The following is a 16,510-nucleotide window of genomic DNA, read 5'->3' on the forward strand; positions in this document are numbered from 1 at the left end:
GCACACAGAGGCCCAATTTTGCATATTTCAGTTTTGCAAATACATCAGTTGTACAGTCTTTTTTTATTTTGAGCATATTTTCTTTAAGAGTTTTTGCTAAGTAAAAAATATGTCTTTGCGTATGTATGTGGCAATAAAACACTTGCAGGTTTGCAGAAACTTAATATTTATTTATGTTTTTAGGATGAAAATTTTAGCCTGTATAAATGTCAGATACTTCATTGTTTCTAAGGAAAATAATCTATAAAAATTTTCATTCATATAGTTACTTAGGTACTTTTATGTTTTAGATCTAAAAGAACGAGTTTAAGTGAAAAATTGGTATTGTGATATGAATTCTGCACTGTCTCATATGATAACTACTAGTTATATGTGGTACTAAAGTTTAAGTTATAATGAAATGTACTGAAAATTCAATTCCTTAGTCACAGAAACCACAATTGAAGTGCTTAATAGGCATATGTAGCTAGTAGCCACCATACTGGATGTGTAGATAGAGACTATTTCATCATCATAGAAAGTTCTGTTGGACCTGCCGTGTGTGTGACTGAAAAAAACAAAAAGAAGTATACATTAAAATCATAATACTGACTCATTTTTATCATAAAAGTCAACCTGCCATTCTATGTTTATGCAACAGACTGGTAAAGAAAATTATTGCCCCCAAAAGAGGCACCTCAAAGACAACTTTAGAAACAAAAGTTGTCTATATTTTTAAAATTTTTCCTTCGCTCACTTTTCCCCCCTTTCCTTCCCTGTTGAAATGACTTTATTTTAATGTTTGTAATGCTCGTATTCAATGAATTTCCATTGAAATTTTTGTTTTAATGAGCAAAATAAAATACCTGTCATTATTTTGGTGGCTGCATTCCAAGATATTTGGGTATTTGCCATGGCTTTTCATTTTTTTTTTTTTTTTAAGAAAACAGTCCCCCCAAACCTAAAGCTGTTATGCTTGCATGTTCAAATAATTAAAATTTACATTTTTCCATAAAACACTGATATATGTTTGAGATTATCTTTTTGTATTGCTTATTAATAGATTACCTGTTATTTGCACAGTGTAGTCATTACATTTTGCTGGGAAACAGGATGTCACTGGTAACTTCTGGTGATACTTGACCTATCAGTGATTGCACAGTCCTTGCTAGAAGTAGTCTTCTCTTAGCAAGAGGGGTTAGTGAGCTATTAATGCTTTTAAACCTATTTCTTATTGCCCCTTCTCCCCATGCTCCTGTCCCTGTGAAATGTGTGTCAGGCTTTCTAGGATAATTTTTTTTTTTTTTGGGGGTCTTTTTGTCTTTTTTGTTGTTGTTGTTGTTGTTGCTATTTCTTGGGCTGCTCCCCGCGGCATATGGAGGTTCCCAGGCTAGGGGTCCAATCGGAGCTGTAGCCACCGGCCTACGCCAGAGCCACAGCAAGGCGGGATCCGAGCTGTGTCTGCAACCTACACCACAGCTCACGGCAACGCCGGATCCTTAACCCACTGAGCAAGGGCAGGGACCGAACCCGCAACCTCATGGTTCCTAGTCGGATTCGTTAACCACTGCGCCACGACGGGAACTCCTCTAGGATAATTTAAATGAAAACCGTATTTAATAACATTCCTTTGTGTCACTCATTTCAGAAGAAATGAACTTAACTGTTAGTGATTTTGATCTTAGTAGATGCAGGTATTGACAATCCGCTGTGTTTTTCTGTCTCTAGGAAATATGACAAGTGTTAAGGCAAGGCTCATACTCTTTTGTCTGCTTAGAGTTTATTTGGAGAGAAATTTTAAAGGGGAAAATAAGTAGTTATTGGAAAGTGAGTTAAGAGACAAGAGAGTCAATGTTAAGGAATGCTGGGGAACAACTGGTGACTAGTACTCTGGAGAGCCTTTCTGCTTCTGTGGGAAACGAAAGGTGGGGCTACTTATCTCTCTGTTCGCATTAGCCTGGTAGGGTTTTTGATTTTTCTGTTGCGAAATACTGCTTTATAATGTATGTAAAGGAAGAGAAATACTGGAGAAGGAATGGGCTAATATTCCTGACAGTAAAAGAGGTTTTACCGTGGTTGTTTTGTAGCTGCATGGTATTTAACTCTTGTAGTATCCTTGCTCAGAAGCAGTGACACCAAATTATTGACTGATTGATCCAACAAGAGAGTATGGTGATTTTTGAATGAAGTGCTTTTTGCCTTCAGTACTAAAACTTAATTAACTTTATTAAAGTTGAAAATAACTTACTGAGGTGAAGTTCACATAGTGTAAAATTAACCATTTTAATATGAAAAATTCAGTAGCATTTAGTATATTCACAGTGTTGTGCGATAACCACCTCACTTTAGTTCCAAACATATCCATCACTCCAAAGTAAAACTCCTTTTCCTAATGGGGAGCAATTTCTCCCCATCCCCCTCCACACCCCAGCCCTCCAGCCACCAATCTGTGTTCTGTCTTTGTGGATTTATCACTTTTGGATATTTCATATAAATGGGATCATTCAGCATGTCACCTTTTGTATCCACTTCTTTTCACTGAGCAAAATGTTCTCCAAATTCATCCAAGTGGTAGTGTATATCATTTCTTCATTCATTTGTATGACTTAATAAGATTCCACTGTGTGTATATACCACAGTTTATCTGTTCATCCATGGATGGACATTTGGACTGTTTGTGTTGTGGTCTCTGCATGTAGCTGGAAAAAGAATTTTCTGGATTCAAAGCAGGGTGTAGAAAAGACGAGTTTATTGAGACAAGAGACACTGTTAACACAGTGGGCCGACTTCCTGATAATCAGGGAGAGAGGACCCTGGGCTCATGGTTGTGTCTGTTTTTATAGCCCAAAGACAACAGAGTGCAAGGAGTGGTCTTACCATAGACCTGTTGACCTGCTGATTGGCTAGGGAAAATGGAATCTTCTGATAACAATTGCTGGTTGGTTGGGGAAGGATGGGATCTTGGGATACACTTGCTGGTTGTTTGGGGGTGTTATTATTATTATTATTATCCCTATAGGGGTGGGGTAAGGAGTGGGCCACATACCTTTCCCAGTAGGGGGAAGGAAGGAGTAGACCACGTTGTTGGGGTGGGGAGGTCCCTAGGAACATAGTAACAATTACAGTGAGACAGGTGGGACGTGTTTAATTATTTGGGGTATATATATAATATATATATGAGTGGAATTGTGGGATCTTAAGGCAATTCTATATTTAACTTTTTGAGGAACAGCCAAATTATTTTCTACAGTGGCTGAACCATATTACATTACTGCCAGCAATGTACAAGGGTTCCAATGTCTTCATATCCTAGTCCACACTTGTTATTTTACATTAAGAAAAAATTTATGACCATCCTAGTGTTTTTGAAGTGGTACCTCATGATTTTGGTTTGCATTTCCCTAATGCTAATGAAGTTGAGTGTCTTCTCATGTGCTTATTGGGCATTTGCATATCTTCTTTAAAAAGTGTCGTTTCAAATCCTTTGCCCATTTTTCACTTGGGGTTTTTTTTTGGGGGGGGGTTGAATTGTTTCTAGACCCTTATCAGATAAGATGTGAAAATATTTCCTTCAATTCTATATGTTGCCTTTTCACTTTCTTTTTCTTTTTTTTTTTTCTTTGTCTTTTGTCTTTTTGTTGTTGTTGTTGTTGTTGCTATTTCTTGGGCCACTCCCGCGGCATATGGAGGTTCCCAGGCTAGGGGTCCAATTGGAGCTGTAGCCACCGGCCTACACCAGAGCCACAGCAACGCGGGATCCGAGCTGTGTCTGCAACCTACACCACAGCTCACGGCAACGCCAGATCCTTAACCCACTGAGCAAGGGCAGGGACCGAACCCGCAACCTCATGGTTCCTAGTCGGATTCGTTAACTACTGCGCCACGACGGGAACTCTCTCACTTTCTTAAAATGTTCTTTTATGCATAAAATTTTTAAATTTTGATGAAGTCTAGTTTATGTATTTTTCCTATTGTTTCTCCTGCTTTTGTTTTCATATCTATGACTACATTGTCAAATCCATGATCATGAAAATTTACCCATATGTTTTCTTCTGTGAGTTTTATGATTTTAAGTCATTAATCCATTTTTAGTTAATTTTTAAATAACTTCTGTATATGATGTGAGTAGAATCTGACTTCATTCTACTTTTTATAACTACTTTTAAAAACTATGCATTTAATTCATGACCTTTTTTTTTTTACCTCAGGTTCTTGACCTTCTTTCTTTATTGTTTGCAAACAGAACAAAAACAAAAGCAGAATAAAGCATGAGGCACAGAATATGGTAGAGTAGGAGCTGTCTTTGAAATGTTGTCTGTCTAGCTGAGGCCTATCCCAAATAGCATGTGAATCAGAAAGGTAGAAATTCATATCATCTATTTAATTGAAAATGTTTCTTCTCTTTATTACTAGAATGTAAGAAAAATGTGATTAAATTATGTATAAAATTTGAAATCACTTGCATTAATCTCTCAAAAATTACTGATATACAGTGGAAGGAGTGTTAACTTCTTGATTACACCTATTTGCCAATTACTAACTACCTTTTAGAAAATGTTTTTATTATAGTTCATTTACAATGTTCTGTCAATTTCTCCTGTACAGCAAACTGACTCGGTCATGCATATACATATTCTTTTTCTCATATTATCTTCTATTATGTTCTGTCACAGTGATTGGATATAGTTCTCTGTGCTATACAGTGGGATCTCATTGTTTATCCTTATGACTTTTTTTCAAATGTGTTCTTAGAGGTAGAATGGAGCAAGTTTTGTTGAACTCTTAAATCCTAGTGGTTTGTAACAGCACAGTGGTTTGTAGTTCACACTGCACTACTCTCTCAGATCTCTTGGGGACTTTGGTTCCTGGTAGCTTTACCAGAGACGAAGGCTGACAAAGGTCACCATGGACCTTTCCTGCTCAAGTTCTCCAAGGCCTCCACTTTGATGTAATTTCGCTGGCCAAAGCAAGTCGTTTAGCCATGTCCAGCTTGAAGAGAGAAGTGCAGTCCTACCAGGGTCCCAGAAGGAGAAGAAAAGAGTAAGTGGTACACAGTGACTACAAGAGAACATGACCGAACATGTTGTTTACAACATATTTGAAATATTTGTTGCAAGATACACAATTTTAGAACATTCCTGTTTAAGATGATTGAAAGTTTTCTGTAAAAGGATATGGTGAAGAATCAAAGTTTCAAAATTTGAGGTAAATTTTATAATAACTGTGCCTGCTAAATTTACTTCTATGTTGTTTGTGAAGAAAAATTATTCAGTTAAGTGATAGTATGAGATATGAAATTTAATGAAGAGAAATTTGGCTTAATTTATAAAACAATTTTTGATTAGTTTACTAGGAAGTATTCATATTCAAGGAATTTGGGTACAGGTTGTTCATTATTATTTTATTATTATTTTTTTTTTCACTGCACCCACAGCATGTGGAAGGTCTCAGGCCAGGAATTGAACCTGAGCCACAGCATTGAAAATGCCAGATCCTTAACCAGCCTAGCCATCAGAGAACTCCTTTTTTGTTGTTGTTGTTTTTTTGTGGGTTTTTTTTGGTTATATTAAAACTTTTCTATGTCAAAAGTGTGAAAAAGAAGGAGATAATTGTAATAGTAGTTTTATAAGGCACTTTAAAATTATTGCTTTTATCTATCAAGATTTTAAAATTTAAAAACATTTTAAGACTTAATAGATTAAATCTTATGAGTCAAAATAAACTAGTTTATGTGGCATCTGTAATCCAGCATTAGAGTTTAGTTACCCACAGAATAACAAAAATGTTGATGTTAACATAGTGTTGTCTAATCTGTTACTTACTTCACATGAACTATGGAAATAGAAAAATCAAAATGTGTAGTATTTCTCTTATACTATTTAGTTACATTGCTAAAATGTGCTACTAGAAAGGAGAGAATGATATTATACAATATCAGTAGGTGTCAGCCACAGTCTGTGCAGTAGGGTGATTATTTACTAGGCTTTGGGGGCAGGTTCAAAGAAGAGTTTTTTTTTTTTTTTTTTTTTTAAACCCAGTATTCTAATGAACTGCAATTTTATCTAGGTTAGTATGCTTATTTTTAAATATAAACATGATGTACATACTCACTAATAAAGAGTGAGGCACTAATAGCAGGAGAAACATCATTCAGTGCTTAATTGTGTGCATAGACAAATAGCTCAAAAGAACTAATAAGCTTGTCATGGAAAAATTACAGTACTGTGTGATGGAGCCTAGTAAACATCTGGAAAGAATGACCATGAGCCCTCTAGTTAGCAAGATAGAATATTGATATTGTAACGGATAAAACTAGATGAGGGTCTAATAGCATTTCTTTTCTGGACGGGTCTTTCCTTTTTTAGAAGAACAACCTTTTACCTCTCACCCAACCCCCACTCAGGGAGTGCTTTAGTTTGCTTAGGATGCTTGTAAGTATGCCCATAAGTGGAAGAGTATATTCCTCTTACAAGGGGAGATACCACTACTAAAGGGAACATTTTGGGGATTTGGACAGATTCAAGAGCAACATTTGAGGAAAAACTTGTCATGAAGGACCTCATTGAAAATATTGTCAAAAAATGGGAGAAAAGGAAACACAGTTTTTTGCATTTGAAAATTAAAGGGGTTTTATCAAAAGTGGGAACTCAATAAATACTTTGTTGATTTCATGACAATATTCGTATTCAGTAGTATTTGGTTATTGCAAAAGGCCTTGAATACTGTTGCTGAGTATTTAAATATATCAGTATGCCAATATGAAATTAATAACTTTATTTTCTTATTTAAAATTAACTAGAAAAATAAATCATGTTCAAGGTTTTTTTTTTTTTAAGTTTTCCCTCAGTATAAAATATAAGCCCTTAGTGATCTTTTCCTTGCTACTCTCTGCAAAACCATATACCTTCATACCCTATGCCCTAGAAATACCAAACTCATGGCATTTCTCTTATTGAGTGTTTAGAACCAAATTGCACATATCATGATTGATTACTCAATTATGTAGCAGTTTATACTGTGCATACCACATTTTCAAGTGTAATTTTAATTTTTAAAATTATAGATGATATTGTTAAAAATTCAAATGATACAAAAGTAGATGGAGAAGAGCAACACTAGTCCTTTTCTTAATGGTGATCACTCTTTTAAGTTCTGTAAGAAAAATTACTTGTCACAAATCTAAAACTTTATAGTTCCCCAAACTTTTTTTTATTGACACGGTTGTTTTTACAACAGGATTTTTGAAAATAAAAGATTTTGTCATGAATCCTGTTGGGAAACTACAGCAGGAATGATTGTATTTGTGATTTCATAAACGTACTTCTCTTTTTTGCCTTTTCATATGTTGCTTCTGTTGCCTAGAAAGCTAACTGGAGCCATCTTCCTCCCCACTCTATCGCAGCCTCTGATCATTTGTATTTGTCTTTCAGGACTCAAGTTAGACCTAATTTCTTTTAAAAAGCCATTCTGATTCTTTGTTACTGATATCTAGCTTACTTTTGCAGTATATTTTAATGTAGAATAAAAACAGTACTACTACTGGCTCAGTGTGCTCCTTTAGTTTTAACAATTTCTGTCTCTGTTTGTATAAATTTGAACCCAGTGTGTGTGTGCATGTGCATGTGTGAGAGATGCAGGCTGACTTTCAGTTGTTTACAGGAGGTTTTCCTCCTACCCAGCGCCCCCAGCAGAAAGAAGTCTGTTTTCTATCTGTGAGTGGAATTTTTCTAGGATTCTTTTTATGGATTAGCCAGTTCTTGAAGGGCTATGACTCTGTGTAGGAGATCTAGACCCATCTCCTTTCTTCTCCCAAAGGCCAGTTTCCTGTCCCTGCACAGCACACTCCTACTCCAAATGTAGCCCCTGGGCCAAATGTGACACTCCCTTGGATCACCTGAAGCTCCATCTTATTCTGTTTATCCTGTTTAGTTAGGTCTTGGTTTCTGGCCCTCTAGGATTCTGAGTACTCTCTCCTGAGGAGTAAAGTTTGGGCTTTTGGTGCGATGGGGTGGGGGTAGGTATTAGTTTTCCAGGCTATTATAGCAGATTCCACAGGCCAGGTGGCTTGAAACAACAGAAGTTTATTCTCTTACAGTTCTCGAGTCCAGGAGTTCAAAATCAAGGTATGGGCTGGGTTGCTTGCATCTCGTGGCTCTGAGGGAGAATCTGTTCCTTTCTCCAAGCTTCTGGGGGTTGCCAGTGGTGTGTTCCTTGGCTTTGTAGCTGCATCACTCCAATCTCTGGCTCTGGTGTCACATGGTATTATTCCCTCTGCCTATGTCTGTTAAAAGCATTTTCATTTCCTCCATGACTGTGGAATATGAGATCTGGTTTCTCCAAGGGACATTGATTTTAAGTGTACCAATTTATCAATTTAAATTGTAGTATGGTCTATGTAAGCATAAACCCAGACCTGCTGATTTATTATTTTCACATTTTCTCAAAATTTACACCCTTTTGAAAGGTAGTACTTTGTGTTTAAGCTATTTAGAAATGTTTATACGTCTTTCAAAAATAAAATTTAATTCTGAGTTTTTAATTTTCAGCCAGAAAACCTTGCTCAGAAGCTTCCAAACCTTGTGGAACTGTGAGTCTGTTTATTTAAATTTTTTTAAAAAACAAGAATGAAAATAATTTTAAGTTATTTGAATAATAGGAAATATAATTTTGATGTATCAGGCTATTTTTTGGTATCATGATCATGGTGTTCATGTAGGTAGACATGTAGTTCTGCTAAACCCAATAGTATTTTAAGGTATTTTACCATTTAAATTTGTGTTTTAAATATCACCTCAGGGTAATGAAGATGATGAAAGATACATTTTTTTCTGGATGCAGCATCTTTTTCACAGGATCCTGGATAGTCCATGAAATTGGAATATTAGTGTTATTATTACTATTACTACTACATGTGATACTGATAGAAATAATCTGACAGTATAAAAGTTTTAAAATATAAGTAAAAGCCTCCTTCCCTACATCCTGCACATTTCATTTGTTTTAGTTATTTTCATGATTGCCTCCATAATGCTAAATAATGTTTACACCTTTGTTTTTTAGTGTATCAGTTTTAAGTGTCTATTGATTAAGGAAAAGAGATTTCAATATCTTATACTTCCCTTTCTTTCTAGCTTTCTTCTACTTTTTTTTTTTTTTTTTTTTTTGTCTTTTTTGCCATTTCTTGGGCCACTCCTGGGGCACATGGAGGTTCCCAGGCTAGGGGTCTAATCAGAACTGTAAACACCAGCCTACACCAGAGCCACAGCAGTACGGGATCCGAGCCGCATCTGTGACCTACACCGCAGCTCACAGCAATGCCAGATCCTTAACCCACTGAGTGAGGCCAGGGATCAAACCCACAGCTCATGGTTCCTGGTCAGATTCGTTAACCACTGTGCCACGACGGGAACTCCTCTTCTACTTTTGTTGAAGGAGGAATTTGTGATGCTTTTTCTTGTTCTTTTTATTATTTGGTATAATTTTCGGAAGGTAAAGTAAAGAAAGCTGACTTTACACCTTCATTTTCAAGCTGAGAGTCTCTGTTACTTTCTTTTTTACCCATCCTTTTATTTTGAAAAATTTCAAACCAACAAAAAAGTTGAAAACAGTACAGGGACCATCCATTCAAGTTGACCATTCATGTGCAAGTTGACCCTTGAACAATGTGGGGGTTAGAGGTGTCACCTGCTTACAAAATACATGTATAACTTAATAGTTGGCCCTCCATACCCACAGATCCACATCTGTAGACTCAACCAACTTCAGATGGTGTAGACTGTAGTAGGTATTTGTTGAAAAAAGTCAGTGTAAGTGGACCTGTGCAGTTCAAACAGATGTTGTTCAAGGATCCGCTCTTGAGTTCCCATCGTGGCTCAGTGGTTAATGAATCCAACTAGGAACCATGAGGTTGCGGGTTCAATCCCTGGCCTTGTTTAGTGGGTTAAGGATCCAGCGTTGCTGTGAGCTGTGATGTAGGTTGTAGACGCGGCTCGGATCCCACTTTGCTGTGGCTCCGGCGTAGACCAGCAGGCCAGCAGCTACGGCTTAGATTGGACCCCTAGCCTGGGAACTTCCATAAGCCGCGGGGCAGCTCTAGAAAAGGCAAAAAGACAAAAAAAAAAAAAAAAAAAAAAAAAGAAAAAAGGATCAGCTGTTCAGTCTTCACCTAAATTTAATCACTTAGCATTTTGCCACATTTGCTTTCTCTCTTCTTTTCTACCCTTTCTCTCTACTTTCCCTTTCATCTTCCTTCCTTTGCTTTCTTCTTGCTCACACATTGTACTTTACCCTAAATACATCAGCATGATCTCCTAAGAATAAAGACATTCTTGCATATAATTATATTATTTTTAGGCATAAGAAAAGTAATGTTAATTTAATATATAGTTCATATTTAAATTATCCTAATTTCCTCCCAAAATATCTTTTTGAAGTAGATGGCTGGATTTGTTTGATTGTTTCTCTGGATTAGGTTTAATTCAAACATCTTTGGTGATGTTCTACCTCATTTGCTTTATCAAATTTTTGCTTTCATTCTCTTTATGTTATATGTGTATTTTTTGTGAAGCTTTTGAGAGTAAGTTAAATACATCATGGCCTTTTACTTCTAAATACGTCAGTGTCTATTTCCTAGAACAAGGATGTCTAAATAGTTTTTACTTTTGTGTCCTTAATAGGCTTAATAGGTGCTTTATAGTTTTCTTCATATAAATTTTGAACATTTCTAATAGTTTATTCTTAAGTGATTAATATTTTTGCTATGTAAATGATTTTTCTTATCTGTTATATCTTCTTACTATTTTTTATATATAGGAGCATTATTCATTTGTGCAACTTTGTATCTTGCTGCTTTCCTGAAATCTTTTAGTTTAGTTAGTTTTATTCTTGATTCTCCAGAGTTTTCCATGTGTACTGTCAAGTCTGAAATGCAGATAGTGTTATTTCTTCTTTTCCAAATCTTTAATTATTCTCTCTAATGTGATTGCATTGGCTAGTCACTTTACAGAGTAGTGTAAAATTGTACTCGAAGTAGTGGGCAACCTTGTCTTCTTTCTGACTTTAGTGGGAATGCCTCCATGTCTTTTCCACTAAGAAAGGTGCTTGCTTTACAGTTAGCACAATTCTATTGTGTTAAGTAAATATCCATTTTTGTTAATTATCTGTTGCTGTTTAGAAGATTGCCCCAAAATATAGTTGCTTAAAATGTAGGGGTATTTACAAGAATAAACACTTATTCCCTCATTTTATGAAGGTCCAGAATCTGGGCTTGACTTAGCTGGGTGCCTTTACTTTAGTGTTTCTCTTAAGACTTGAATCAAGGTTACTGCCCTGGGCTGCTGACTTAAGCTCAGCTGAAGAAGGATCAGAAGGATCCTCCTCTATTTTCACTCATGTGGTTGTTGGCAGGATTCAATTAATTCCCTGCAGGATGTTGGACCAAGGCCCTTAGTTCCTAACTGGCTATTGGCCAGAGGACTCGTTAGTCCCTTGCCACTTAGCCACTGTTATGTAGCTCACAACATGACAGCTAACTTCTATCAGAGTGAGCAAGCAGAAGATCAAGAGAGGGTATGTAAGGCAGGGCTATAGTCTCTCTCTAATCTAATTGTGGAAGTGGCATCCTGTCACTTTTGCTAAATTTTGTCTGTTACAAGTATACCACTAGATCTAGCTACCACTTGAAGGGTAGCTGTTACATGAATGCCAGATAGCAGAGATCAATGGGGACCATGTTAAGGGATACCTACTGCACTATTAATTCCTGTTTTTTCAAAAATTGTTAGTAGTAATGGGTGTGAAATTTTTTCAATGGCCTTTTCAGACTTTAAAGGAAAAAAATCCTTGGGGCCTTCGGGCAAGGAAGTGAAACAATCATAAAGAGGGAGACTGCAACATAGGTTCTAAACTGAATTATCTATGCAATGGCTATCGAAATCTGGCTTGACAGTTATTTCTTTGAGTCCTTTAAAAGTATTTAACTGTCTTCTGGTCTTTATAAGTTCTCATAAGAAGTCAGTGGAATGTTTACCATTTCTCACATGTATGTTACATATCATTTTTCTCTGGCTTCTTTCATGATTTTCTTTTGATCTTTGGTTTTTAGCAATTTAACTATGATGTGCCCTGGTATAATTTTCTTTTGTGTTTGTCTTGGAGTTTGCTGGGCATTTGAATCTGTGAATTTATGTCTTTTACCAAATTTGGGACATTTTTAACCATTACTTCTTAAAATGTTTTTATTCACCATTTCCTCTCTCCTTCTTGGACTACATTTACATGTATATTGATGTACTTGTTGATATTGTCCTGCATACCTATGAGGCACTTCATGTTTCCTCAGTCTTTTTTCTCTCTGCACTTAGATTGAATCATTTATATTGATCCATCTTAAAGTTGGATTGGAAGAATTAATATAGTTAAAAAGGCCATAATACCCAAAGCAATCTACAAATTTAATGCAATGCCTATCAAATTACCCATAACATTATTCACCAAACTAGAGCAAATAATCCTAAAATTTATATAGAACTCGAAAGACCCAGAATTGCCAAAGCAATCCAGAGCAAAAAGAACAAAGCAAGGGATATAACCTGTCCAGACCTCAGACAGTACTACAAAGCTATAATAATCAAAACAGCCTGTTTTGTTAATTCTGTTATTCACCTTTGTCCAGTAAATTTTTCAGTTCTAGAATTTTCTTTTTTTTATTTAGTTTCTATTTCTTTTCTGAGATTTCTTGTCTTTTCATTAAGGTGTATATTACTTTAGGTTACTATGCATAGTTAAGATAACTAAAAAAAATTGTTAATTCCAACATCAGGGTTATCTGAGGTTGCTATCCACTGTTTGTTGTTGTCATTGACACTTTCCTGAGTTTTCATCTGTTGAGTAATTTTAGGTTATTATCTGACATTTGGGGATGTATGTTTTGGGGACTAGAATATGTTATATTTCTTAAAAAGTGTCAATGTTTTTATTTTAGCAATTAATTTACCTGGTGTGACTCAAAAAATAAACCTCCTCTTGGAAGGCAGCTGATCTCAGTCCAGTTATTTTATGTTTAGCTGTATTTTTCCCATATATAAATGGTTCTGGAGTCAGCACTGATTTAGGCAAAGTTTATAGGTAGAATTTGGAATTTCCTCTCCCTTGTTCTTTTAAAAAAATTTTTTTTTTAATTATCCCTTTGCTTGTCAGGGGCCATGATTGCCCTGAACTCTGTCCTCCTTTAGGCTAGTAAGACTGCAGTTCTCTTTTGGAATTTTAGCCACTTTTTGTGGTAACTGTCTGTACCCTTCTTAGACTAATTGCTGTTAATATTTTTAAAAAAGGAAATTCAGACACCTATCTTTCTTCTAAGTTTTGACTCTCCTCCAGATTTGGGTTATTTTTTTGTTTACTCCACAATGCCTTGGGTTAGTTTTGTCTGTGTGTGTTCTCCAGTGTTTTAGTTGCCAGAGGATCACTCCATTCTTCTGTACCAAAATTGGAACTTGCATTCTTTAATTTTAATCTGTTTGTGCTGTTACAACACAAGTGAGTTTTGTGAAGTTGATTTTTTTTTTTTTTTTTTTTTTTGTCTTTTTGCTATTTCTTTGGGCCGTTCCCAGGGCATATGGAGGTTCCCAGGCTAGGGGTCCAATCGGAGCTGTAGCCACAGGCCTACGCCAGAGCCACAGCAACGCGGGATCCGAGCCGCGTCTGCAACCTACACCACAGCTCACGGCAACGCCGGTTCCTTAACCCACTGAGCAAGGGCAGGGACCGAACCCGCAACCTCATGGTTCCTACTCGGATTCGTTAACTACTGCGCCACAACGGGAACTCCTGAAGTTGATTCTTTTGATTTTGACCAGTCCAACAATATGGGTAGTTTAAATGGAGTGTCTAGACCATTTATATTTAATATAGTTGCTGATATGATTGAGGTTTGTTTTTTTTTTTTTTTTTGTCTTTTTGCCATTTCTTGGGCTGCTCCTGCAGCATATAGAGGTTCCCAGGCTAGGGGTCAAATCAGAGCTATAGTCACCGGCCTACACCAGAGCCACAGCAACGTGGGATCTGAGCCGCGACTGCAACCTACACCACAGCTCATGGCAATGCCGGATCCTTAACCCACTGAGCAAGGCCAGGGATTGAACCCTCAACCTCATGGTTCCTAGTCAGATTCATTAACCACTGAGCCACGACGGGAACTCCTGATTGAAGGTTTTTTTATTTGTTTTGGTTTTTGTTTTTGGCCATGCCAACAGCATGTGGACATTCCTGGGCCAGTGATCAACTTTAACTGCTGCAGTAACAACAATGAATTCTCAACCTACTGTGCCACAAGAAAACTTCCCTGATTAAGTTCACCATCTTACAGTTTGTTTTCTATTTGTCCCAGGTGTTTTGTTATTTTTTCCCTCTTTACTTTCCTTCTTTTAAATTATTTTAGGATTATTTAGGATTATGGTTTACTACCATTGTTGGCTTATTTCATTTACTTCATTTCAGTGTTGTAAGGTTTATACTATGTTTCTTTAACCTACTATACTTTACAGTCACATAGTATACCACTTCACATTTAATGTAGGAACCTTAGATTAATACTTTCAGTTCATTCATCCTATCCCTTGTGCTATTGTCCTGTGTTTTATGAGTGTGTGAGTGTTGTGAGAGAAGTAGATCTTTGTATGTATAAACCATGTAATATCAGTCAGGGTCTGGTTAGGAGATAGAAACCATATCCCTAATTTAAGCAGGGGGAATTAAGAATTATTAACTAGTAAAATGTTATAACTACTAAAAGAGGTTACAGAAGACTCCATGGTATTCAGTATTAGTAAGTGTGAAAAAGTAGATCTGGGCCAAGAGAAAGTAGACAATGAAGGAACTGAAGACTTAGGAAAGCCCCAAATCCTTGGTTGAGATTAGACCTCTTCAAAGAAGGTATGGCTGCCGCAAAACACATGTACTGGTGGCAAAGAGCCTTGCCATACCTAATTTAGGCTGGAACAGAGCTGTAGTACCTGCTCATTGTTGCAAGAGGGTGTTGATAATCTAGAACTAATCTATTAGAAGCAGCCTGACTGATGGGAGGGCAGTTGCCTGAGAATGATACTGGAAAGATGATACCAGAATCCAGGTTCTTGTTTACAGCAGTCAAAGAATGAACTCCGTGAACACACAGGCAGCAAGCAAGCAAAGTCTTCATTAAAGGAAAACAGCTCCCAGGGCTGCTGGGATGGGGGAGAAGAGCCCCCCCCCCTTTCTCTATTGTCCTGTAGGGGTTTTTATTCCTTAAAGATGGGGGGTGTACCAGCATGAGGTCCAGAAAGATGTGGCTTCCTTCCATTGGCCTTGTTCAATTACCAATATCAGTCTTTGTCCAATAGGGTCTTAGGGTTGGAAATGTCCTATAAGTCTCATGGTTTCTTTGTCCTTTTCTTCCTGTAAACTGAGTCACAGGGGATTAGGGATTATTGTCCATCTGGGCGTAGGTATACTCCCTATAGTAAACAAGGCCTGTGGGGATGTTACTCCCTGGAGCCCTTAAGCCGCAAATGTTAATCAGTGGCTATATCAAAGAATGCATCAAAGCCATGCTCCTACACTGACCACCAGAGTTAATATTCTGCCTCAAGAATATGGCACATCTAATGCAGAGGTGGCCACAGGGTGGGAAGGCAGTTGCTTGAGACCAATTGAAGTTGTCTCTAGAAGTTCATTATTGGGAGTTCTCATTGTGGCTCAGCAGGTTAAGAACCCAACTGGTATCCATGAGGATGTGGGTTCAATGCTTAGCCTCGATCAGTGGGTTCAGGATCCAGTGTTGCCGCAAGCTGCAGCATAGATTTGGCTTGGCTCTGGTGTTGTTCTGGCTGTGGCATAGGCTCGGTTTCAGCTCAGTTTGGAGTCCTAGCCTGGGAACTTGTATATGCTGTGGGTGTGGCCCTAAAAAAAAAAAAAAAGTGCATTGTCTTATCTACAGAGTATGGTCTGAGAGTAACAACAAGAGCTGCCACAAAAGTGACTTCTGTGTGGAGACTTCATAGTTTGAGAATGTGGCTTAAAGTTGTCCGGGAAGACAACTGAAGCCATTGGGCCTTGGCTCTGTGTTGAATACAAAGTTGAAAGCGAACTGAACCTGGAAAGTGCTTTTCTGATACTATCATCTTGCAGAGTCACTCCAGTATCCTCTTTTTATAACATTAGTGAAACCAAGCAGGACCCCGTGGGGCTCCTGGGCACAAAAACCTTTCTGTGTATTCTCGCCTCCTTGACCTTCCCTGAGTTCCAAAGGACAGGTTCAGGCAGTTGCTGATCAGGGAAGGGGGGTTGAGGAGACAAGGAAGGAGAAATCAAGAAGCAGAAGTGCTCTTTTGGGGCAGGGTCCTGGTTCCTCTTCTGCAGAACTAAAGCCGCCAACAAATGGAGAACATTAACTACTTGATGAAGCATTCCAGACAGAAGATCACAGTTTGATAACCTAGAGACACACAGAAGCACATCAGACTGTCTGAGGCCATCTCTAGACTGAAGCAGTCCA

General features: G+C 37.4%; 1 protein-coding gene across 27 annotated transcripts in view; it reads left to right on the forward strand.

Annotated features, from left to right (window-relative positions):
• LRRC28 (leucine rich repeat containing 28) overlaps positions 1-16,510 on the forward strand; it is a 196,049-nt gene that overhangs the window by 19,768 nt on the left and 159,771 nt on the right. For 18 of the 27 annotated variants that reach the window (XR_014815012.1, XM_084975701.1, XM_084975674.1 and 15 more), the window contains one exon: positions 8,526-8,566. The exons of the other annotated variants lie outside the window; for them this stretch is intronic. Coding sequence is in view for 9 of the 18 variants with exons in the window: in XM_084975701.1 (XP_084831827.1) it covers positions 8,526-8,566 (41 nt within the window). In the remaining 9 variants the exon portion in view is untranslated. The remainder of the gene's footprint in view (positions 1-8,525; positions 8,567-16,510) is intronic. 27 annotated transcript variants of the gene reach the window in all.

The sequence above is a fragment of the Sus scrofa genome, chromosome 1 (assembly GCF_054392235.1).
Source record: "Sus scrofa isolate SSC_HxYL_T2T_F1_AM1 chromosome 1, Sscrofa_HxYL_maternal_Yorkshire_Landrace_v2.0, whole genome shotgun sequence".
In the NCBI taxonomy this organism is placed as follows: Eukaryota; Metazoa; Chordata; class Mammalia; order Artiodactyla; family Suidae; genus Sus; species Sus scrofa.